General features: G+C 46.2%; 1 protein-coding gene across 23 annotated transcripts in view; it reads left to right on the top strand.

Moving 5' to 3' along the window:
• The window catches only part of eps8a (EGFR pathway substrate 8a, signaling adaptor), a 45,696-nt gene that overhangs the window by 12,240 nt on the left and 8,456 nt on the right, over positions 1-25,000 (top strand). For 2 of the 23 annotated variants that reach the window (XM_084111378.1, XM_084111377.1), the window contains exons 1-19: positions 1,307-1,392; positions 3,072-3,131; positions 4,662-4,723; positions 5,046-5,096; positions 9,804-9,871; positions 10,749-10,910; positions 12,073-12,222; positions 12,306-12,388; positions 12,469-12,605; positions 12,700-12,773; positions 12,857-12,983; positions 14,346-14,434; positions 14,540-14,614; positions 15,339-15,487; positions 16,583-16,751; positions 17,306-17,340; positions 23,785-23,905; positions 24,270-24,410; positions 24,501-24,536. In XM_084111378.1, coding sequence (XP_083967504.1) covers positions 3,097-3,131; positions 4,662-4,723; positions 5,046-5,096; positions 9,804-9,871; positions 10,749-10,910; positions 12,073-12,222; positions 12,306-12,388; positions 12,469-12,605; positions 12,700-12,773; positions 12,857-12,983; positions 14,346-14,434; positions 14,540-14,614; positions 15,339-15,487; positions 16,583-16,751; positions 17,306-17,340; positions 23,785-23,905; positions 24,270-24,410; positions 24,501-24,536 — 1,764 coding nt within the window. In that variant the 5' untranslated portion in view covers positions 1,307-1,392; positions 3,072-3,096. Of the gene's footprint in view, positions 1-1,281; positions 1,393-3,071; positions 3,132-4,661; positions 4,724-5,045; positions 5,097-9,803; positions 9,872-10,748; positions 10,911-12,072; positions 12,223-12,305; positions 12,389-12,468; positions 12,606-12,699; positions 12,774-12,856; positions 12,984-14,345; positions 14,435-14,539; positions 14,615-15,338; positions 15,488-16,582; positions 16,752-17,305; positions 17,431-23,784; positions 23,906-24,269; positions 24,411-24,500; positions 24,537-25,000 lie in introns of those variants that run through there. The other 21 variants (XR_014605779.1, XM_084111379.1, XM_084111390.1 and 18 more) reach the window with 17 other exon arrangements.

Raw genomic sequence — 25,000 nt, 5'->3', positions numbered from 1 at the left:
TAACAGTAACAGTAATAGTAACATTGTAACAGTAAAATAGTAGGCTATTAGTAACAGTAACATCGTAACAGTAACGGTAACATCTTAACAGTAACAGTAACACAGTAACAGTAACATAGTAGGCTATTAGTAACAGTAACAGTATCATTGTAACAGTAATAGTAACATAGTAACAGTAACAGTAATAGTAACATTGTAACAGTAACATAGTAGGCTATTAGTAATAGTAACATAGACATAGTAACAGTAATATTAATAGTAACATTAACAGTAACATAGTAACATTTAAGACCAGATAACTTTAAATGAACATTATATTAAGAACGTTTGTTCATAACTTTGAATGTTCCCTGTTAGCTGGGTTTACTGTAATATTATACTTTAACATCATTCAAATAATGTAATTATTTGTTCAGCGACCCATTAATGTGTCACAGTCCGACCTGTATAAGAGTAACTGTGTGCTTTAAAGGGTTTCCAGTCACCTTTAACCTCACGCTGCTGCTGAAACTGCTTTCATTTGCCTTTATAAGTTGTGTTTCGAGTGCTCATAAAGATCTTAATATAGCTGTGTTTAATAGGATCAGGACAGCGAGCGCTGAGGATTCTGGGTACATACAGGCCTGGAGACGCAAACACAAGAGATAACGAGATTAAAGATGTTTAAGAGGAATAATGTTCAGCATATGCACACACAAACACAACAGAGATATTATTGAGCTTGATTGTGTTGATTTGAAATAAATACTTAAATATATTATATTTTTTTTGGTATTACATATATTTATTATAATATATATATATATATATATATATATATATATATATATATATATATATATATATATATATATATATATTTAAAATATTATATTTTTTATATATATTTTTGTTGTATTTTATATGTTTATGTGTATATGTATAATTTTCTTTATTTTTTTTTTATTCATTATTTTTGTTATTGTTATTAAGACATCAAATATAGAATCCCGTGTATGAAAGTAAAACCCGTTTGTGATGTGAATCATTAGCAGCTCCTGATTTAGAAACACTACAGATTGATGCTTTTAAATGAGTCATTAGAGTGAATCGACTCAGTTGAGCTTCACACACACAGATCAGAACATCGAATGATTCATCAGACTCCGTTAGACCTGTGCTAATTAAAGTCCAACAGAGGTTTATTTTATGGTCATGTACAGATCTTCTAGTTCAGGACGCAACAGAGGAACAAAGTTTCCCAGAATCGGTGTGTCCCAGCATGCTTTGCGCTGCAGTGGATAATCACAGACCTGTGTGAGTTTGTAAAGCTCCTTACAAATCCTCTTAAAGATTCCAGAGCGAGGAGAAGCGGCTCCATCATCACCGTCGCACACGCCAGGCTGTGAACAGGTATGAGTGCGTGTTTCAGCACACATGTATGTTCATGAGAGAGAGAGGGTTGTTCTGTTTGCTGTGGTTCAGTGGTCAGATCTTCACACACGTGAAATGATTCCTGAATCACTGCGTTTGCTGTGGATTCCTACAGAACTGATTAGTTCCTGTTGTTCTTGCGTCACTGTGTGAATGTGAATCTGAGTCATTCAAAGATTCATCTGGTGTGTGTATACACTATACAGGCTCAAACGTTTGGGTGGGATAATTCAGATGTTTTTGAAAGAATCTCACAAATCTGAAGCAGCAAAACTGTTTTCAACACTGATATTAATCATAAATGTTTCTTGATCATCAAATCATCATATTAGAGTGATTTCTGAAGGATCATGTGACACTGAAGACTGGAGTAATGATGCTGAAAATTCAGCTTTGATCACAGGAATAAATTACACTTTACTGTATATTCACATAGAAAACAGATGATTTACATTATAATAATATTTCACTGTTTTTACTGTATGTTTGATCAACTAAATGCAGGGTTGGTGAGCAGAAGAGAAATATTAGGCTAAATATTGTAATTATTCCAAACTTCTAGTGGTTTTGACTGGTTTATGGTGAATGCAGGTGAACCGGGACATTAAACATGATCATCTTTCATAATGAATGTGTGTTTCAGTGCTTGTTGGTTTATTGCAGTCAGTTTGAACATCTCAGTCTATCAGTGAATCAAACTAATCAATCATTCATTCAGTCAGCAGAGGCTGAACCGGATCTTTCTCTGTCTGTCGCTGCTCTCGGGTCAGTGTTTGACCTTGTGATCTCTTGAGTGTGTGTGTGTGTGTGTGTGTGTGAGGGCGCTTGTTTATGATTTATGAGGACACGCATTTGTATAATGACATGGGTATTACACTGGTATTACAACGTAAATGTGGTTTATAAAGATATTTATTTTTCTGTGAGAGTGTGTGTGTGTGTGTGTGTGTGTGAAAGAGAGAGTGTGTGTGTTAATACATTATAATTAATACATTTGATTAAAATAATTTGAAAAAACATAACAGTTCATTATTGAGTAGGCAAAAAGACGCAATGATGTAATATAATAGAAACTAAATATTTGACACATTTGTAAGATTGTGTGTAACTGTGTCTTCACACATGAGCTTGTAGAGCTGGGTTAGGGTCGTTCTCGTGTTCCTCTGTCTCACACTGACGGATCCTGACTCTCGTTACTCAGTCAGTCAGATTAACCTGTTAACGGCCCACGCCGGGTTAATTATAGACCTGCGGCGTCACACACACACACGCGGAGGAGACCAGGCCATCTGATCATTAACCAGCAGCATCACACCAGTTACCCTTCATCTTCATCTTCATCCTGTTCAGCCTCTAAATGAGTCGTTAAGAGTTCAGAAGATGATGATGATGAAGGTGATGATGATGATGATGATGATGAAGGTGAGTGAGATATGAATGGCATCAGCATCTGTGTCTTTGTATGATTGACAGCTCTCTCCCATGATTCCTGGCTTCGGTGTATAATTAGCCGTGATTGAGTTCATCATCCTGAACTCTGGCGCAGAGGGAGTATTATGGGGTGTTCCTGGTCATGTGATGATCAAAGACTCAAAGAGTTTGCTGGTGTGTTTGCGTATGTAAAGCTGGTGTGTGACGCTGTGTTTGTTGTGTTTCAGGAGGATCTGTGTGTGAAGTCCAGACATGAACGGATACAGCGCAGTCTCGGCGCAGATGAAGTACGTCATCATCATCACTCACAACAATCACAACATTATTCAGAACACATTAAAGACGCTGTGGGTTCATATGAGCTTCTGAATGTGTGGAAAGATCCAGAAACTGAGCAGATTTACATGCAAACATCTGAACTTCTGCTAAATGTTCTGTGAACGTTACGGGAACAGTAACATTGTATCATTCTTCAAACATTATGGAACGTTACTTTTGAATCTGAACGTTCTGAAACAAGTAGAAACATTTAAAAACCGTTACATTTAAAAACAAACATCCAACTGAAACATTCCATGATTGATGTATAAATTATGTTTTTGTTCTAGTGTTCTGAGAACATTATTAAATAACAGATAACACTGAACGAATGTTCTATTAATGTTACTGGAAGAACGTTTGTTCATAACTTTGAGAGAACCTTGCCAGAACGTTCTGATGTTTTATTATTGATGTTTCCTCTGATCCTGATCTATTGGACACATTCATTATTGATCTGTCGCACAATAAGTGTGACTTACACAATGAAACAGATCAAGTGTCCACTTTACTCATTAACCACACACACACACACACACACACACACACACACACACACACACACACACACACACACACACACACACACACACACATCTGGTTCACTATCTTTGTGGGGACTCTCCATAGACTTAATGGTTTTTATACTGTACAAACTGTATATTCTATCTCCTTACACTAACCCGACCCTAAACCTACCCATCACAGAAAACTTTCTGCATTTTTACATTTTCAAAAAAATATAATTTAGTATGTTTATTAACCCATTTCCCTCATGGGGACCGCTGGCTGGTCCCTACAATGGAGGTGATCTCAGGTTTTACTATCCTTGTGGGCATGGGCGTCGGAACCATTGTATATGGGTGGGACAAGACCCACCCACTTTTTAAGACCAATGATATTGGACCCACTTACTTTTACCGTCTCTGATTCAGCGCATTTGTCTTTTCATAGTGCTGTCAGTCAAATCCAATTATTAGGGAATACGTCTTTTTCACCTGGGTTGTTTTAATTAAAAGGCACCAGAATAGCCTACATGAAATGGTATTTACTCCAGTAACATTTTTCTGGGGGAGGACCCACCCACTTTTTTTTTTCTTCCAACGCCCATGCTTGTGGGGACATTTGGTTCCCACAATGTAATATAAACCAAATGCACACACACACACACACACACACACACGCACACACACGCACACTCACACATACACTCTCTCTCTCTCACACACACACACACACACACACACACACACACTCACATTTGTTCAGCACAATGATTATTATTTAACTCACACACAATCCAGATATAGAGCAGAGAAAGTGTGAATGTGAATGACATTCTCTCTCCCTCTCTCTCCCTTTATTTCCCTCTCTCTCTCTCTCTCTCCCTTTCTTTCTCTCTCTCTCTCTCTCTCTCTCTCTCCCTCTCTCTCTCCCTCTCTCTCTCCCTCTCTCTCTCCCTCTCTCCATCTCTCTCTCTCTCTCTCTCCCTCTCTCAGCGGTCACGGCTCACGGTCTCCAGATGTTCCTGTAGGAAACTCCAGGGGTAAAGCTCTGTACGGTACGTGTCTCCCCCTGCTGTCTGCTGAGGGAACCGCAGCTCACACACTTCGTCACCATAACGGGATTGTGTTGATCAGTGTGTGTGTGACATACAGAAACTCGAAGATGTTCAGTGTTTTGCTCTTTAGAATGAAAGATTCATAGGGATATTCGTCTGTATTGGGGGTCAGTATTTCACCATGATAATAGTATATTTTTAGACCAGTCAGCTTTATTTCTACAACGCTTTATACGGTACAGATCGTTTCAGAGAAGCTTCACAGTAATAAATAGAATCAATGATGTGTGTGTGTGTGTTTTCTCTGCACCATCGCTCTCAGGAACAGATGGAGTGTATTTTCTGCACACTTCCGCCAAACACAAAAAGAAAGGTAGAAGTTGTGTGAGTGTGAGTGTGTGCGAGTATGTGAGTGCGAGTATGTGAGTGCGAGTATGTGAGTGTGTGAGTGTGAGTGTGTGAGTATGTGAGTATGTGAGTGTGTGAGTGAGTATGAGTGTGTGAGTGTGTGAGTGAGTATGAGAGTGTGAGTGTGAGTATTTGTATGTGAGTGTGTGAGTTAGTATGAGTGTGTGAGTATGTGAGTGTGTGAGTGAGTATGAGAGTGTGAGTGTGAGTATTTGTATGTAAGTATGTGAGTGTATGTGAGTGTGAGTATGTGAATGTGAGTGTGTAAGTTTGAGTGTGTGTGAGTATGAGTGTGACTATGTGAGTGTGACTATGTGAGTGTGACTATGTGAGTGTGACTATGTGAGTGTGACTATGTGAGTGTGAGTTTGAATGTGAGTATGAGTATGTGTGTGCGAGTAAGTGAGAATGAGTGTGAGTGTGAGTGTGAGTTTGAATATGAGTATGTGAGTATGTGAGTGTGAGTATGTGAGTGTGAGTATGTGAGTGTGAGTATGTGAGTGTGAGTATGTGAGTGTGAGTATGTGAGTGTGAGTATGTGAGTGTGAGTATGTGAGTGTGAGTATGTGAGTGTGAGTATGTGAGTGTGAGTATGTGAGTGTGAGTATGTGAGTGTGAGTATGTGAGTGTGAGTGTGAGTATGTGAGTGTGACTGTGAGTATGTGAGTGTGACTGTGAGTATGAGTGTGAGTGTGAGTTTGAATATGAGTATGTGAGTGTGAGTATGTGAGTTGAGTGTGTATGTGTGAGTGGGGGGGTATGTGAGTGTGTGAGTATGTGAGTGTGAGTGTAAGTGAGTGTGACTGTCAGTGTGATTATATGAGTCAGAGTCCTGCATGGGTCCGATTTTGTAAATCCGCACCCGCCCGTACCCGCAGTGCTTAAAACCGCATCCGACCCGTTTTCCGACAGCAGCACTAATTAAAATCCGCACCCGACCCGCTTAAAATAGAACCGACACCCGACCCGCACCCGAAATAAAATCAGTTTAGCCAATCACATTAGACACACTTACAAAAATGTTTGTCGCCAGGTCATACAGAAGTTATTACACAACAATTAACACAAGGACAACTTCAGCCGAAGCTGTCAAAAGGCCGGTAGGTTACATGAAGAACATGGCTAACGTTACCACAAAACTGAGTAGCCTTATAACATTTTACCAATCGAACAGACGCGGCTACAACACTATAATTGTCTGATGTAGGCTAGACGAAATTGCGTGGCATAACTTTGTTACCACAGTTATCTGCGTGCTTCCTCGGCGATGGAGTTCCACATCTGCGGCTATCCAACACGAAAATGCAGCAAAGCCTTTCACAATATTTTCTTCAGATAACTCCAAATTTCTCCCACACACTGGACTTGATTTTTGATGACGTACTGTCGACAACTTTACAATCTCCACTAGCTATTCTTTTCTTCAACTCCTCAGCATCCATCTCGACGACTGCAAGCAGATCGCGTGCGCCGTTATGATGAATTTTTAAAACTGAAAGTAGCCTAGGTAACGTTATAGATATGGGAGGGCGTGGGCACAAATAAACTGATGTGGATTTTAAATTATTTTATCAACTTGAAATACAGGCATATTTTTGTAGATGTGTTCCTAAAAATATGCATATATTTTTACGTTTGCATGTGATTGTTTTAAACCCGTGTTTAGACCCGTGTTTCCCCCGTGTCCGACCCGACCCGCACTCGTATCCGACACGGTTGGATATTTTTCACCCGTTTGAGCAAAATTTGCGGGTCACCCGTCGCACCCGTGCAGGACTCTAATGTGAGTGAGTGTGATGGGTATGAGTGTGGTGAGTATGAGTGTGATGAGTATGAGTGTGATGAGTATGAGTGTGGTGAGTATGAGTGTGGTGAGTATGAGTGTGATGAGTATGAGTGTGGTGAGTATGAGTGTGATGGGTATGAGTGTGGTGAGTATGAGTGTGGTGAGTATGAGTGTGGTGAGTATGAGTGTGATGAGTGTGATGAGTATGAGTGTGATGAGTATGAGTGTGATGAGTATGAGTGTGATGGGTTTGAGTGTGATGAGTATGAGTGTGATGGGTATGAGTGTGATGGGTATGAGTGTGATGGGTATGAGTGTGGTGAGTATGAGTGTGATGGGTATGAGTGTGGTGAGTATGAGTGTGATGAGTATGAGTGTGATGGGTATGAGTGTGATGGGTATGAGTGTGATGGGTATGAGTGTGGTGGGTATGAGTGTGATGAGTATGAGTGTGATGGGTATGAGTGTGATGGGTATGAGTGTGGTGAGTATGAGTGTGGTGGGTATGAGTGTGGTGGGTATGAGTGTGATGGGTATGAGTGTGATGGGTATGAGTGTGATGGTATGAGTGTGATGGGTATGAGTGTGATGGGTATGAGTGTGATGGGTATGAGTGTGGTGGGTATGAGTGTGATGAGTATGAGTGTGGTGAGTATGAGTGTGGTGGGTATGAGTGTGATGGGTATGAGTGTGATGGTATGAGTGTGGTGGGTATGAGTGTGATGAGTATGAGTGTGGTGGGTATGAGTGTGGTGGGTATGAGTGTGGTGGGTATGAGTGTGGTGGGTATGAGTGTGATGAGTATGAGTGTGATGAGTATGAGTGTGGTGGGTATGAGTGTGGTGGGTATGAGTGTGGTGGGTATGAGTGTGGTGGGTATGAGTGTGATGAGTATGAGTGTGGTGGGTATGAGTGTGGTGGGTATGAGTGTGATGGGTATGAGTGTGGTGGGTATGAGTGTGATGGGTATGAGTGTGATGGGTATGAGTGTGGTGGGTATGAGTGTGGTGGGTATGAGTGTGGTGGGTATGAGTGTGATGGGTATGAGTGTGGTGGGTATGAGTGTGGTGGGTATGAGTGTGGTGGGTATGAGTGTGGTGGGTATGAGTGTGGTGGGTATGAGTGTGGTGGGTATGAGTGTGATGGGTATGAGTGTGATGGGTATGAGTGTGATGAGTATGAGTGTGGTGAGTATGAGTGTGGTGAGTATGAGTGTGATGGGTATGAGTGTGATGAGTATGAGTGTGGTGGGTATGAGTGTGGTGGGTATGAGTGTGGTGGGTATGAGTGTGATGGGTATGAGTGTGATGGGTATGAGTGTGATGGGTATGAGTGTGATGAGTATGAGTGTGGTGAGTATGAGTGTGATGGGTATGAGTGTGGTGGGTATGAGTGTGATGGGTATGAGTGTGATGGGTATGAGTGTGGTGGGTATGAGTGTGATGAGTATGAGTGTGATGAGTATGAGTGTGATGGGTATGAGTGTGGTGAGTATGAGTGTGATGAGTGTGATGAGTATGAGTGTGATGGGTATGAGTGTGATGGGTATGAGTGTGGTGAGTATGAGTGTAGTGGGTATGAGTGTGGTGGGTATGAGTGTGATGGGTATGAGTGTGATGGGTATGAGTGTGGTGGGTATGAGTGTGATGGGTATGAGTGTGATGGGTATGAGTGTGGTGGGTATGAGTGTGATGAGTATGAGTGTGATGAGTATGAGTGTGGTGGGTATGTGTGTGGTGACTATGAGTGTGATGGGTATGAGTGTGATGAGTATGAGTGTGGTGAGTATGAGTGTGATGGGTATGAGTGTGGTGAGTATGAGTGTGATGGGTATGAGTGTGGTGGGTATGAGTGTGATGGGTATGAGTGTGGTGAGTATGAGTGTGATGGGTATGAGTGTGGTGAGTATGAGTGTGGTGAGTATGAGTGTGGTGGGTATGAGTGTGGTGAGTATGAGTGTGGTGAGTATGAGTGTGGTGGGTATGAGTGTGGTGAGTATGAGTGTGGTGAGTATGAGTGTGGTGAGTATGAGTGTGGTGAGTATGAGTGTGGTGAGTATGAGTGTGGTGGGTATGAGTGTGATGGGTATGAGTGTGATGAGTATGAGTATGAGTGTGATGGGTATGAGTGTGGTGAGTATGAGTGTGATGGGTATGAGTGTGGTGGGTATGAGTGTGATGGGTATGAGTGTGGTGAGTATGAGTGTGGTGAGTATGAGTGTGATGAGTATGAGTGTGATGAGTATGAGTGTGGTGAGTATGAGTGTGGTGAGTATGAGTGTGATGAGTATGAGTGTGATGGGGATGGGTGTGATGGGGATGGGTGTGATGGGGATGGGTGTGATGAGTATGAGTGTGAGTATGTGAGTGTGAGTGTGTGAGTGAGTGGGGGGGGTATGTGAGTGTGAGTAAGTGAGTGTGACTGTCAGTGTGATTATGTGAGTGTGTGTGTGTGTGGTTATGTGTGTGTGAGTTTGTGTGTGAATGTGAGTGTGAGTATGTGAGTGTGACTGTCAGTGTGATTATGTGAGTGAGTGTGTGTGTGTGGTTATGTGTGTGTGAGTGTGTGAGTTTGTGTGTGAATGAGTCGGTATGTGAGTGTGTGTGTGTGTGACCTTTCATAGACGTCTCTTGTTGCCTTCAACTCTCCCTTCACACACACTTCAAGTGTGAATCCCGTGTGATTGTGTCTGTAGACACACAGATGTAGTTTCCAGCTGAATCTGCTCCTCACACGCGTGTGTGTGTCTGATGTGTTCAGCGTTACACGTCTACACGGAACCTGTAGCAGCATCAGATTCGGCTCGTGTGAATCGGTCTGCAGATTCCGTCTGGACGTGATGGTGATGCCGTGTGTGTGAGTGTCTGTGTGTGTCTGTTTCCTCAGAGCAAAGGAAGAATTACACCAAGAACAGCATCAACAGTCTGACGGACACGTCGCAGTATCATGTGGAGGTACGGCGTAATATCACTGAACATTACTGTCATTTAAAGGGGTCCTATAATGCCCTTTTCACAAGATGTAAAATATGTCTCTGATGTCCAGAGTGTGTGTGTGAAGTTTTAGCTCAAAATACCCCACAGATATTTTTATATAGCATGTTAAAATTTCACTTTTTGAGGTTGAGCAAAAACGCACCGCTTGTGTGTGTGTGTCCCTTTAAATGCAAACAAGTGGATCATGTAGAAGCAACATGACATTTCTGAATGGTTAGTTGATGAATTTATGCAGCTGATGTGGAGTTAACTATCTTCTAGTCACTGATTAGCATATTCTGTCATGATAATCTATAAATCGCGTTCCCGGGGGTGGGGTTTATGTAAATCATAGGGTTAGTGATGTCATCAACCCACGAAGAAGCTCATTGTAGTTTCTACCAGCCGTTTGTTGTAGTCCTTAAAAAGTGATTTCTGTAAAAGAAAATATCTCTCTTTGCTTTGAACTTTGAGCGTTGTAACTTTGCAGATGTTGTTTATGTTCAAACAGCAACATTACACACTAACTAAAGTTAGAAAAGTCAAATCATAATCAACCACCCCTTTAAAGTCCCCGTGAAATCAACATTGACAATTCTTGAATTTAACTCGTCTCTGATGACGAGGGCGGGGCAACCTGTCACTCACATGAGATCAACCAATAGCAAACCACAAACATCCAATCAATTCCCGACGGTCAAATTTAAGCCCCGCCCACATTCGTTCTTGTTCCAGAAGCGTTTCGCTCGATATTCAACACAATAGAAGAGAAAAGACCAGCGCAACTTCAATCAAAATGTCTAACTGTCCTCTAAATGTCTTGTTAGAGACGCTGCGTGTGTTTTCCCTCCCGCAGCATCTCACCACGTTTGTGATGGACCGGAAAGAGGCCGTTCTGACCATCGAGGACGGCGTGCGGAAGCTGCGTCTGCTGGACGCTAAAGGGAAGGTGTGGACGCAGGACATGATCCTGCAGGTGGACGCCAAATCCATCAGTCTCATCGACAATGACAGCAAGGTACAGGAACACCCATCCAGGGGTGTGTTTCCCGCACACGCCGTAACTCGTGCTTCACTACTGTAGTCATTAGAGAAATCAACTAGCTCATCACGACTGTTTCCCGAAACCAAATTGTCGCAAAGTGGTCGTTCAACCACGATGGTTAATGATGTCACTCAGGTGTTGGAGTAATAACTACTTTTTAATGAATCTGTTTGAGATCGAATTAACGCTAGATGTTTTGATATAAATTACAGACATGGCATCTGAGGTCTATTTCTAATTTTTCTCAGATTATTTTGCTTTATTACCAGATTCAATCATAGGCTCGTTCTTACGCACTAGAGCTCGTTCACACATGCGTAGTCTTCAATAGCAGTGCTTTAAATCTCTTGACAAACTAAAAGGTGTAAATGACATTAGTATGTATTCTAAATAAAAGACACAGATTGTGTTATGAACTGCTCCGAGACACGAAGGTTGAGGATCCAAATGCAGTTTATTAAAGTAAATCAAAATCGTAATCAGAATCCAGGCAAAGGTCATACACAGGCAGGCAATCCAAACAAACAGACAAATCCAGAGGGTGAGGCAGGAACGGGAAAACCAGGACACGGGCAGAGATCAAGAACCAGGAACAATGACAACAAAGGAAACGCTCAGAGATGCAGTGGAATAACGTACAAGACTTCGCAGGGAATGATGAGGTGAACCAGGCTTATATGGGGTGAACTAAACAATATAATGAGACACAGGTGAATGTGATAATCAGGGATGATGAGTCCAGCAGTGAATTATGGGAAATGTAGTTGTGAGTGAATAATAATAGTCTGATGTAGAGTGCCCTCAGGTGGCTCTCAAGGGCACTCCAGCTGATGACCGTTACAGATTGGGTTGTACTGAATGTTATTATCTTATTTTACTCAAGATAAGGATTTATTGAGTCCACATGTCATGCAAACTAGAAACTCTGCTTCTAACCACAGGTCGAGATCTGTCGCTGCGATGCTGTTTGCGAATGTTTGTTGGAACGATGGTTTCGGGAAACACAGACTTGTTGAACTGCTGATAACGACAGAACTTGCGACCATAGTTGGCTAATGATGCTTTTGGGAAACACACCCCAGAGCTCTGAGTGCCACACGCATGTGGACTGATCACGCGTGTGTGTGTGTTTCAGAACGAGCTGGAGAACTTCCCCCTGGGCTCGGTCCAGCACTGCCAGGCCGTGATCAACGCCTGCGGGTACGACTCTATCCTGGCGCTGGTGTGTAAGGAATCCGGTCAGGGAAAAGCAGACCTGCACCTGTTCCAGTGCGACGACATCAAGGTCAGCGTTCTTGAGTGAGTGCAGCTGTCAATCATTCCTGTCGACTCTTCGTCACTAGCGTGTGTGTGCTTTGACTCCCTCAGGCCAACTTAATCCACATGGACATCGAGAGCGCCGTCAGCGATCACAAGAGCGGGAAAGTGAAGAAGAGGCCGGAGGCGCTGAAGTAAGATGATGAAGATGATGATGATGATTATGATGGCTGTTGCCACAGTAATGCAGCATCCGTATCTATGTGTGTGTCAGAATGATCCTGAAGAGTGACGGGACCATCCCCCCGCCCCCGGGAGGCCCCGCCCCCCTGCCTCCAGGAGCTGTCAATCAAGGAGACGCCAAGAGCCGAGTGGCCAGTTGGACTGCCTGGACCAGTGAGCAGCAGGACTGTGAGTGGATCAGGAAACACAAAGTGTGTCTGTCGTTCCCATTCCAGAGCGTGTCTCACTCTTTGTATGTGTGTGTGTGTGTGTGTGTCGTCAGGTGATCCGCAGAGACTTTACACAGAGCTGGACGGGCCTGCTGAGATGAGCGCAGCGCAGGTGGACAGAGATGTGGTGAGTGACTTCACTGTTCATACATCTGTCTATATGTGTGTGTCTGTGTGGTGCAGATGGTTAAACACTGATGTGTGTTACAGCAAATCCTCAACCACGTTCTGGACGACATCGAACACTTTGTCACCAAACTGCAGAAAGCTGCCGAGGCCTTTAGTGAGCTCTCTAAACGCAAGAAAACCAAGAAGAGCAAGAAGAAAGGACCTGGAGGTGAGCGTTTCATCATCACATGATGCGTCCAGATCCTCCTCTTCGTCACGAGGGTCTAATGAGTGTGCAACAAGTGTGTAACGAGACTGTAACGAGTGTGTAACGAGTGTTTAACGAGTGTGTCACGAGACTGTAACAAGTGTGTAACGAGTGTGTATCGAGTGTGTCACGAGTGTGTCGCAAGTATGTAACGGGTGTGTAATGAGTTTGTCGCGAGTGTGTTATGGGTGCGTTACAGGTGTGTAACGAGTGTGTAACGGGTGTGTCGCGAGTATGTAACGGGTGTGTAACGAGTTTGTCGCGAGTGTGTTACGGGTGTGTCACAGGGGTGTGTAACGAGTTTGTCGCAAGGGTGTCACGAGTGTGTATTGAGTGTGTCACGGGTGTGTCACAGGGGTGTGTAACGAGTTTGTCGCAAGGGTGTCGCGAGTGTGTCACGAGTGTGTAACGGGTGTGTCACGAGTGTGTAACGAGTGTGTCACGGGTGTGTAACGAGTTTGTCGCAAGGGTGTCGCGAGTGTGTTACAGGTGTGTCACGAGTATGTAACGAGTGTGTAACGGGTGTGTAACGGGTGTGTCGCGAGTGTGTAACGAGTGTGTCACGAGTGTTTAACGAGTGTGTCACGAGACTGTAACAAGTGTGTAACGAGTGTGTATCGAGTGTGTCACGAGTGTGTCGCAAGTATGTAACGGGTGTGTAATGAGTTTGTCGCGAGTGTGTTATGGGTGCGTTACAGGTGTGTAACGAGTGTGTAACGGGTGTGTCGCGAGTATGTAACGGGTGTGTAACGAGTTTGTCGCGAGTGTGTTACGGGTGTGTCACAGGGGTGTGTAACGAGTTTGTCGCAAGGGTGTCACGAGTGTGTATTGAGTGTGTCACGGGTGTGTCACAGGGGTGTGTAACGAGTTTGTCGCAAGGGTGTCGCGAGTGTGTCACGAGTGTGTAACGGGTGTGTCACGAGTGTGTAACGAGTGTGTCACGGGTGTGTAACGAGTTTGTCGCAAGGGTGTCGCGAGTGTGTTACAGGTGTGTCACGAGTATGTAACGAGTGTGTAACGGGTGTGTAACGGGTGTGTCGCGAGTGTGTAACGAGTGTGTCACGAGTGTGTCACGGGTGTGTAACGAGCTTGTCGCAAGGGTGTCACGAGTGTGTAACGAGTGTGTTACGGGTGTGTCATGGGTGTGTAACGAGTGTGTCATGGGTGTGTCATGGGTGTGTAACGAGTTTATCGCAAGGGTGTCAAGAGGGTGTAACGAGTGTGTCACAAGTGTGTAACAAGTTTGTCATGAGTTTGTCACAAGTGTATAACGAGTGTGTTTGATGTGTGTCACGAGTGTGTTTGCTGTGTGTCTTTGATCAGAGGGAGTTTTGACGCTGAGAGCTAAACCTCCGTCTCAGGACGAGTTTGTCGACTGTTTCCAGAAGTTCAAACATGCCTTTAACCTGCTGGTGAGTGACGTTAACCAGGTGTAAATCAGGGATAAAATGAATATACTTACTAATGTTGAGCTGGAGAATCTCATTAATATTCTGTGTGATTGTTTGTCGTTGCAGGGGAAGTTGAAGAACCACATTCAGAACCCCACCGCTGTGGATCTGGTTCACTTCCTGTTCAATCCGCTCAGACTGGTACGTGTTCTGATGGTGTGTGTGTGTGTGTGTGTACAGTAGTGTTGTCAAAAGTACTGACTTCGGTACCAAGTCGATACTGTAATTTTAAAAATGTGAATCTTTGAGCCCTGTTGAGCAGAATCGTAAACACCTCTGATTGGCCATTGTGTTCATGAGCTCATTAAATATGTCTGTGATTGGATACAATGATCAACGCTTCAAAAACATGTTGTAAATATACATCAATAAGGCTCTTCAGCGAGCGCTTGCACAGATACACACAGGAGCGTTTGAAAGTAGGCGTATATCAGCAGATCGGTCCTGCTTTCAAAACACTTTCAAACACTTCCGTGTGTTGATCATTGTAGCCAATCACAGACATATCCGATGAGCTCGTGAACACAACAGCCAATCAGAGGTGTTGATGATTCCGCTCAACAGCGCTCAAAGATTACACCAGACACCAGGCACTGTTTGTGCGACTGAGCGGCCGGAGTGCGTTAAGGGTTTTCTGTTTGAGCGGTGTCGTGTTAGCGGCCCCTAAGTTAATAACTAATGATCGTTGCGACGGAAGTGAATCAGTCAAAACTAACTTTATCTGGACAATAACTTTATTCTAGAGCTGCTGTAAAGACAAAACAATCTCTGTTACTGTAATCTCCTGTTATCACTGTAAAGCTGCTTTGAAACGGTCTGTATTGTTAAAGCGCTGTATAAATGAAGGTGACTTGACTTGACTCAGGTGATCCAGACGTCTGGAGGGGTCGATCTGGCCAAAAGCGTCATCGTTCCCCTCCTCACCAGAGAAGCCATCGAGTTCCTGCACGCGTCGGGTTCTGCGGACGAGAGACACCTGTGGGTCACGCTGGGAGACGGGTGGACCAAGTGCAGGTACTGATGCTCTTACTCTCACGCGGGCCTGAAGAACGTTATTTTGTTCAGTCTGCCGGGTGAAATCGTACTCGCCTTTTCATTAGACAACCAATCGTTTCTTCATTGAGGCTTTTTGAGAATTACTCTTGCTTAGAGTCTTGCTTCCCCTGCAACAACCGATCATTGTTTCACTAATACTTTTTGAGAATCGCTTATTCTCGCTTAGACTGATATTTTAATCTCTTAAAAGAACAAAATTGGTTAATACATGACTTACTATCTTTAAATCAAGATTTAACATGTTCTTAACAGAACAAAACGACCGATATTTAATAGAATAAAATTTACCGATATTTAAATCTCTTAATAGAACAAAATGACCGATATTTGATCGAATAAAACAATCAATATAAATATATTAATATATTTAATAGAATAAAACGACCGATATTTAATAGAACAAAACAATCGATATTTAATAGAATAAACCTGACCGATATCTAAATCTCTCAGTTGAATAAACCGACTGATATTTAATAGAATAAAATGACCGATATTTGATAAAATAAAACTGACCGATATTTAAATCTCTCAATTTAATAAACTGACTGATATTTAATAGAACAAAACTGACCGATATTTAAATCTCTTAAAAGAACAAAATCGGTAAATACAAAACTTACTATCTTTAAATCAACATTTAACATGTTTTTAATACAACAAAACCATCCGATATTTATTTGAATAAAATTGACCGATATTTAAATTTCTCAATAGAACAAAACAATCGATATTTAAATATCTTAATACAACAAAACCGACCGATATTTAATAGAATAAACCTGACCGATATTTAAATCTCTCAATTGAATAAAACGACTGATATATAAATTGGTTGATTGAACAAAACCGACTGATTCACTGCAGCAGTGATATATGTCATAGACAACACAATAAATTCAATATATCTAGATCTAAACCCGGAGGATTAATCATATCATTGTTATATATCACATCATCCGGCTCTAAACCTTGACAGCGTGACTTTCTGTAACGCTGCTCTGAAGCGACTGTGAAAGCACCAGATAAACGTGACTCTTGTCTTGTGTTGAGGCTGGAGTGGCCGAAGGATCACCCGTTCCCTCGGCACACGCTGTGTTTCCGCGATGGCTGGGAGCCGCCGGTGCTAGTGTCGCGCGAGCAGGACGTAGCTCAGCTAGCAGAGACGCTCAGCGCCGCTCAGACCGACATCCACAGACCGGGAGACGGATCGCCAAGAGACGTGAGATGCTCTTTCTCCTCTAAAGCTGCGTTTCCACCGAAATTACACGGAACAATTTATCCCAGGAACTTTTTCCCCAGGAACTTTTTCTCCCCCAGACCAGTTGCTGAATAAAGTATCGTGGGAATTAGGCAAATTAGTCCGGTGACGTAGGACTGCGCGCGACTTTACAGTTTCCGCTGGATTTCATCCTCTGAATTTAAGCTTAATAAAGCCTGAACCTCGTCGTCGGTCCATCGTCGTATCTTTAAACTCCACTGTTGATTGGAATAGCAGAGAACTGTTCCTGCACACACTCCACAGATGCTGCGTGGAGTCAACCAATCAAAATGCGGCATGAACTCGAGCAATCAGCATGTTCAGCGCACAAGTGTTCCCCCCCCCCCCCCCCCTTCGTTCTTATAACTGAGTTCCCAGAACTATCCGGTGCGAAAGCCCCTCGAGTCCCAGCCCAAAGTTCCCGGGGAAAGTTCCTGTGGTGGAAACGTGGTTTAAACCTCACAGTGTGGCTTATTCCTGATGTGTTGAAGTGAACGTGTGTTTTGTCCCGCCAGCATCCGATGCTCCAGGACTTCTCCAGCACAGACGGGTACAGTACCTCTCCTCTCAAGCGTTTGCAGGGGCTGGAGCCAGACATGGCCGTGGCTTTTAATCAGGCGCTCAGCCGACACGTAGATAGGTAACACACATCTGAGTAGGAGAACCTAACCGCACGCCCTGGAGAACCGGCTCACCGCCAGCGCTCCTGCTCTGGGTTTCTGGGTTCTCTAAACCTCTCAGTCTGTTGACCCGAGGAAAGACTCTCTTCTCAAGCTCTGAGACGCTCCTCCACGGCGGCCGCGGTCAACAACATCCATCAGTAGATTCAGCATTTACAGAATGAACGTGTGTTTAAGATGTGTTCTTCCTTAGTGTTTCTATTTCTGTAAATATATAAATATTCTTAAATCAAGATGCATGTACAGGAGAGGCAAAACTACTGAAGATATTAAGTCTTGTTTTCTGAAAAATGTATTGCGTTTTTTAAAGTCGGCATGAAAGGGAAGTTGCGCTGGTCTTTTCTCCTCTATTGTGTCGTACATCCGAGAGAAACGCTTCAGGAACAAGAACACATGTGGGCGGGGCTTGATTGTGTCTGTGTGGAATTGATTGGATGGTTGTGGTTTGCTATTGGCTGATCTCATGTGAGTGACAAGTTAAAGCCCCGCCCACATCATCAGAGAAGAGAAGAGACGCTGCAAGAGGAACTGATTCTGATCAAAGATTATTTTTCTGACCCCATTGGCAGATTTTTTGTTTTGTTTTAGCAAAAAAACTCACATAATGTGGATACATATTTCAGAAAACAAGACTTCATATCTTCAGATCAACATTTACATCTCTTAATGAAATCAAACAACCGATATTTAAATCTCTTAATTTAAAGGCGAAAACAATATTACTCTTCTGACCCCGTTGGCAGATATTTATTCTTGTTTTAAACAAAAACTTCCTTAATTTTGATAAAAATTCTTTTACAAAACATGACTTAATATCGTCAGTCATTGTTCTTCTCCAGTAACTGTGTCCTGATTGAAGAGTGTGTAGATATCAGTGCTGGAAGCGAGCAGAATTGGTCATGTTCACTGGTGTCTCCTCTCCTCTCACTGGTGTCTCCTCTCTCCTCTCACTGGTGTCTCCTCTCTCCTCTCACTGGTGTCTCCTCTCCTCTCTCTGGTGTCTCCTCTCACTGGTGTCTCCTCTCACTGGTGTCTCCTCTCCTCTCTCTGGTGTCTCCTCTCACTGGTGTCTCCTCTCCTCTCTCCTCTCTCCTCTCACTGGTGTCTCCTCTCCTCTCTCTGGTGTCTCCTCTCACTGGTGTCTCCTCTCTCCTCTCACTGGTGTCTCCTCTCTCCTCTCACTGGTGTCTCCTCTCACTGGTGTCTCCTCTCTCCTCTCACTGGTGTCTCCTCTCACTGGTGTCTCCTCTCTCCTCTCACTGGTGTCTCCTCTCTCCTCTCACTGGTGTCTCCTCTCACTGGTGTCTCCTCTCTCCTGTCACTGGTGTCTCCTCTCTCCTCTCACTGGTGTCTCCTCTCTCCTCTCACTGGTGTCTCCTCTCACTGGTGTCTCCTCTCACTGGTGTCTCCTCTCTCCTCTCACTGGTGTCTCCTCTCACTGGTGTCTCCTCTCTCCTCTCACTGGTGTCTCCTCTCTCCTCTCACTGGTCTCTCCTCTCACTGGTGTCTCCTCTCTCCTCTCACTGGTGTCTCCTATCACTGGTGTCTCCTCTCTCCTCTCACTGGTGTCTCCTCTCACTGGTGTCTCCTCTCCTCTCTCCTCTCTCCTCTCACTGGTGTCTCCTCTTCTCTCTCCTCTCTCCTCTCACTGGTGTCTCCTCTCCTCTCACTGGTGTCTCCTCTCTCCTCTCACTGGTGTCTTCTCTCACTGGTGTCTCCTCTCACTGGTGTCTCCTCTCCTCTCACTGGTGTCTCCTCTCACTGGTGTCTCCTCTCCTCTCTCCTCTCACTGGTGTCTCCTCTCCTCTCTCTGGTGTCTCCTCTCACTGGTGTCTCCTCTCTCCTCTCACTGGTGTCTCCTCTCTCCTCTCACTGGTGTCTCCTCTCCTCTCTCTGGTGTCTCCTCTCACTGGTGTCTCCTCTCCTCTCTCCTCTCTCCTCTCACTGGTGTCTCCTCTCCTCTCTCTGGTGTCTCCTCTCACTGGTGTCTCCTCTCTCCTCTCACTGGTGTCTCCTCTCACTGGTGTCTCCTCTCTCCTCTCTCTGGTGTCTCCTCTCACTGGTGTCTCCTCTCTCCTCTCACTGGTGTCTCCTCTCACTGGTGTCTCCTCTCTCCTCTCTCTGGTGTCTCCTCTCACTGGTGTCTCCTCTCACTGGTGTCTCCTCTCTCCTCTCACTGGTGTCTCCTCTCCTCTCTCCTCTCACTGGTGTCTCCTCTCTCCTCTCTCCTCTCACTGGTGTCTCCTCTCTCCTCTCTCTGGTGTCTCCTCTCACTGGTGTCTCCTCTCTCCTCTCACTGGTGTCTCCTCTCTCCTCTCACTGGTGTCTCCTCTCACTGGTGTCTCCTCTCCTCTCTCCTCTCACTGGTGTCTCCTCTCACTGGTGTCTCCTCTCACTGGTGTCTCCTCTCTCCTCTCACTGGTGTCTCCTCTCACTGGTGTCTCCTCTCTCCTCTCACTGGTGTCTCCTCTCTCTGGTGTCTCCTCTCACTGGTGTCTCTTCTCACTGGTGTCTCCTCTCACTGGTGTCTCCTCTCTCCTCTCACTGGTGTCTCCTCTCACTGGTGTCTCCTCTCACTGGTGTCTCCTCTCCTCTCTCCTCTCACTGGTGTCTCCTCTCCTCTCTCCTCTCACTGGTGTCTCCTCTCTCCTCTCTCCTCTCACTGGTGTCTCCTCTCTCCTCTCTCTGGTGTCTCCTCTCACTGGTGTCTCCTCTCTCCTCTCACTGGTGTCTCCTCTCTCCTCTCTCTGGTGTCTCCTCTCACTGGTGTCTCCTCTCACTGGTGTCTCCTCTCTCCTCTCACTGGTGTCTCCTCTCTCCTCTCACTGGTGTCTCCTCTCTCCTCTCACTGGTGTCTCCTCTCTCCTCTCACTGGTGTCTCCTCTCTCCTCTCTCTGGTGTCTCCTCTCACTGGTGTCTCCTCTCCTCTCACTGGTGTCTCCTCTCACTGGTGTCTCCTCTCCTCTCTCCTCTCACTGGTGTCTCCTCTCCTCTCTCTGGTGTCTCCTCTCACTGGTGTCTCCTCTCTCCTCTCACTGGTGTCTCCTCTCACTGGTGTCTCCTCTCTCCTCTCACTGGTGTCTCCTCTCACTGGTGTCTCCTCTCCTCTCTCTGGTGTCTCCTCTCACTGGTGTCTCCTCTCCTCTCTCCTCTCTCCTCTCACTGGTGTCTCCTCTTCTCTCTCTGGTGTCTCCTCTCACTGGTGTCTCCTCTCTCCTCTCACTGGTGTCTCCTCTCACTGGTGTCTCCTCTCTCCTCTCACTGGTGTCTCCTCTCCTCTCTCCTCTCACTGGTGTCTCCTCTCTCCTCTCTCTGGTGTCTCCTCTCACTGGTGTCTCCTCTCTCCTCTCACTGGTGTCTCCTCTCTCCTCTCACTGGTGTCTCCTCTCCTCTCTCCTCTCACTGGTGTCTCCTCTCTCCTCTCTCCTCTCACTGGTGTCTCCTCTCACTGGTGTCTCCTCTCTCCTCTCACTGGTGTCTCCTCTCTCCTCTCACTGGTGTCTCCTCTCACTGGTGTCTCCTCTCTCCTCTCACTGGTGTCTCCTCTCTCTGGTGTCTCCTCTCACTGGTGTCTCTTCTCACTGGTGTCTCCTCTCACTGGTGTCTCCTCTCTCCTCTCACTGGTGTCTCCTCTCACTGGTGTCTCCTCTCACTGGTGTCTCCTCTCCTCTCTCCTCTCTCCTCTCACTGGTGTCTCCTCTCCTCTCTCCTCTCACTGGTGTCTCCTCTCTCCTCTCTCCTCTCACTGGTGTCTCCTCTCTCCTCTCTCTGGTGTCTCCTCTCACTGGTGTCTCCTCTCTCCTCTCACTGGTGTCTCCTCTCTCCTCTCTCTGGTGTCTCCTCTCACTGGTGTCTCCTCTCACTGGTGTCTCCTCTCTCCTCTCACTGGTGTCTCCTCTCTCCTCTCACTGGTGTCTCCTCTCTCCTCTCACTGGTGTCTCCTCTCTCCTCTCTCTGGTGTCTCCTCTCTCCTCTCACTGGTGTCTCCTCTCTCCTCTCTCTGGTGTCTCCTCTCACTGGTGTCTCCTCTCACTGGTGTCTCCTCTCACTGGTGTCTCCTCTCTCCTCTCACTGGTGTCTCCTCTCTCTGGTGTCTCCTCTCACTGGTGTCTCCTCTCTCCTCTCACTGGTGTCTCCTCTCTCCTCTCTCTGGTGTCTCCTCTCTCTGGTGTCTCCTCTCTCCTCTCTCTGGTGTCTCCTCTCACTGGTGTCTCCTCTCTCCTCTCACTGGTGTCTCCTCTCACTGATGTCTCCTCTCTCCTCTCACTGGTGTCTCCTCTCACTGGTGTCTCCTCTCTCTGTTGTCTCCTCTCTCTGGTGTCTCCTCTCTCCTCTCACTGGTGTCTCCTCTCTCTGGTGTCTCCTCTCTCCTCTCACTGGTGTCTCCTCTCTCCTCTCACTGGTGTCTCCTCTCTCTGGTGTCTCCTCTCTCCTCTCTCTGGTGTCTCCTCTCTCCTCTCACTGGTGTCTCCTCTCTCCTCTCACTGGTGTCTCCTCTCTCTGGTGTCTCCTCTCTCCTCTCACTGGTGTCTCCTCTCTCCTCTCTCTGGTGTCTCCTCTCTCTGGTGTCTCCTCTCTCCTCTCTCTGGTGTCTCCTCTCACTGGTGTCTCCTCTCTCCTCTCTCTGGTGTCTCCTCTCACTGATGTCTCCTCTCTCCTCTCACTGGTGTCTCCTCTCACTGGTGTCTCCTCTCTCTGTTGTCTCCTCTCTCTGGTGTCTCCTCTCTCCTCTCACTGGTGTCTCCTCTCTCTGGTGTCTCCTCTCTCCTCTCACTGGTGTCTCCTCTCTCCTCTCACTGGTGTCTCCTCTCTCCTCTCACTGGTGTCTCCTCTCTCCTCTCACTGGTGTCTCCTCTCTCTGGTGTCTCCTCTCTCTGTTGTCTCCTCTCTCTGGTGTCTCCTCTCTCCTCTCACTGGTGTCTCCTCTCTCTGGTGTCTCCTCTCTCCTCTCACTGGTGTCTCCTCTCTCTGGTGTCTCCTCTCTCTGGTGTCTCCTCTCACTGGTGTCTCCTCTCACTGGTGTCTCCTCTCACTGGTGTCTCCTCTCTCCTCTCACTGGTGTCTCCTCTCACTGGTGTCTCCTCTCACTGGTGTCTCCTCTCTCCTCTCACTGGTGTCTCCTCTCACTGGTGTCTCCTCTCTCCTCTCACTGGTGTCTCCTCTCTCCTCTCTCTGGTGTCTCCTCTCTCTGGTGTCTCCTCTCTCCTGTCACTGGTGTCTCCTCTCTCCTCTCACTGGTGTCTCCTCTCTCCTCTCTCTGGTGTCTCCTCTCACTGGTGTCTCCTCTCACTGGTGTCTCCTCTCTCCTCTCACTGGTGTCTCCTCTCACTGGTGTCTCCTCTCTCTGTTGTCTCCTCTCTCTGGTGTCTCCTCTCTCCTCTCACTGGTGTCTCCTCTCACTGGTGTCTCCTCTCTCCTCTCACTGGTGTCTCCTCTCTCCTCTCACTGGTGTCTCCTCTCTCCTCTCACTGGTGTCTCCTCTCTCTGGTGTCTCCTCTCTCTGGTGTCTCCTCTCTCTGTTGTCTCCTCTCTCTGGTGTCTCCTCTCTCCTCTCACTGGTGTCTCCTCTCTCTGGTGTCTCCTCTCTCCTCTCACTGGTGTCTCCTCTCTCTGGTGTCTCCTCTCACTGGTGTCTCCTCTCACTGGTGTCTCCTCTCTCTGGTGTCTCCTCTCACTGGTGTCTCCTCTCACTGGTGTCTCCTCTCTCCTCTCACTGGTGTCTCCTCTCACTGGTGTCTCCTCTCTCCTCTCACTGGTGTCTCCTCTCTCTGGTGTCTCCTCTCACTGGTGTCTCCTCTCTCTGGTGTCTCCTCTCACTGGTGTCTCCTCTCTCCTCTCACTGGTGTCTCCTCTCTCTGGTGTCTCCTCTCACTGGTGTCTCCTCTCACTGGTGTCTCCTCTCTCCTCTCACTGGTGTCTCCTCTCACTGGTGTCTCCTCTCTCCTCTCACTGGTGTCTCCTCTCACTGGTGTCTCCTCTCTCCTCTCACTGGTGTCTCCTCTCACTGGTGTCTCCTCTCTCCTCTCACTGGTGTCTCCTCTCACTGGTGTCTCCTCTCTCCTCTCACTGGTGTCTCCTCTCTCTGGTGTCTCCTCTCACTGGTGTCTCCTCTCACTGGTGTCTCCTCTCTCCTCTCACTGGTGTCTCCTCTCACTGGTGTCTCCTCTCTCCTCTCACTGGTGTCTCCTCTCACTGGTGTCTCCTCTCACTGGTGTCTCCTCTCACTGGTGTCTCCTCTCCTCTCACTGGTGTCTCCTCTTCTCTCTCCTCTCTCCTCTCACTGGTGTCTCCTCTCACTGGTGTCTCCTCTCCAGAAGCCTGGGAAACCCGGAGCTGCACAGCCGGACGCCGCTGAGGAACTTTGCCAAATCTAAATATGACTTTGTGGCCAGAAACAACACTGAACTTTCTGTGGTGAAAGACGAGGTGGTGGAGGTACGGTCATGTGACGTGTTGATCTGATTCACACACACATTCTCACACACACACACACACACACACACACACTCATACTCATACTCTCACACACACACACACACACACACACACACACACACTCATACTCACACACACATGAGGTGGTGGAGGTACGGTCATGTGACGTGTTGGTCTGATTCTCACACACACACACACACACACACACACACACACATACTCTCTCACACACACACACACACATACTCTCTCACACACACACACACACACACGAGGTGGTGTAGGGACGGTCATGTGACGCTGTGACGTCAGCGAGCCGTGTGTGTGTACGGTGTTGTGACGTGTTGTTCTGATTGGCCGTCAGGTGCTGGACGACAGGAAGCAGTGGTGGAAGGTGCGTAACGGCGCGGGCGCTTCGGGATACGTGCCGAACAACATCTTAGAGCTGAGCCGGGCGGTGGACCTGACGGGCCGGGGCGAGCCCATCTACAGCCACACCATACAGGTGACCTCATCACCTCTGACCTTTAACCTTCACCCCCTCGTTTTGCTTCATCACACAATCATTGTTTGTGTTCATCTTTTCTTCTTGAAGCTAATGATGCCAAAAAAGGAATTTGAGTTGTTTAAGGTAAACGACTGTGTGTGTGTGTGTGTTCAGTTTGTCTTGATTTCCTGCTTTAGTTTAGTTAGTTAATCTCCCCGTGTGTGTGTTTGTACCATAGACTGTAAAAAAATATGGGCGTAGTGTGTGTGACGTCACCTGTAGGTTTACGAAGAGCGTTTCTGAAGCCGGAAGTGGGCGGAGCCGGCCGTCGCCATCTTGGTAGTGCGTCACCGCGTGCGATTTTATGGTGTTGTGATCAACCGTAAATGTGCAGAGGCGGATTAGCGGAGGTGACGTGACGCTAACAAACAGCTAGCGGTGACATCAGCGGCAATCCACCTGTCACTCAAGTGGCCACGCCCTTAATTATGCAGAACTTTAAGGCTTAATATAATTTAAACGGATGAGTTATAAAATAATTCACCGCCTCACAGTCGTCATGAAGGGCAAAATTAGCTTTATAGACCAAAACCACTTTTTGCATTAGA

The sequence above is a fragment of the Abramis brama genome (assembly GCF_963993115.1).
Source record: "Abramis brama genome assembly, chromosome: 4".
NCBI classification, from domain to species: domain Eukaryota; kingdom Metazoa; phylum Chordata; class Actinopteri; order Cypriniformes; family Leuciscidae; genus Abramis; species Abramis brama.
The sequence above is the reverse complement of the archived record's forward strand: the minus strand, read 5'-3'. Positions and strand labels throughout refer to the sequence as shown.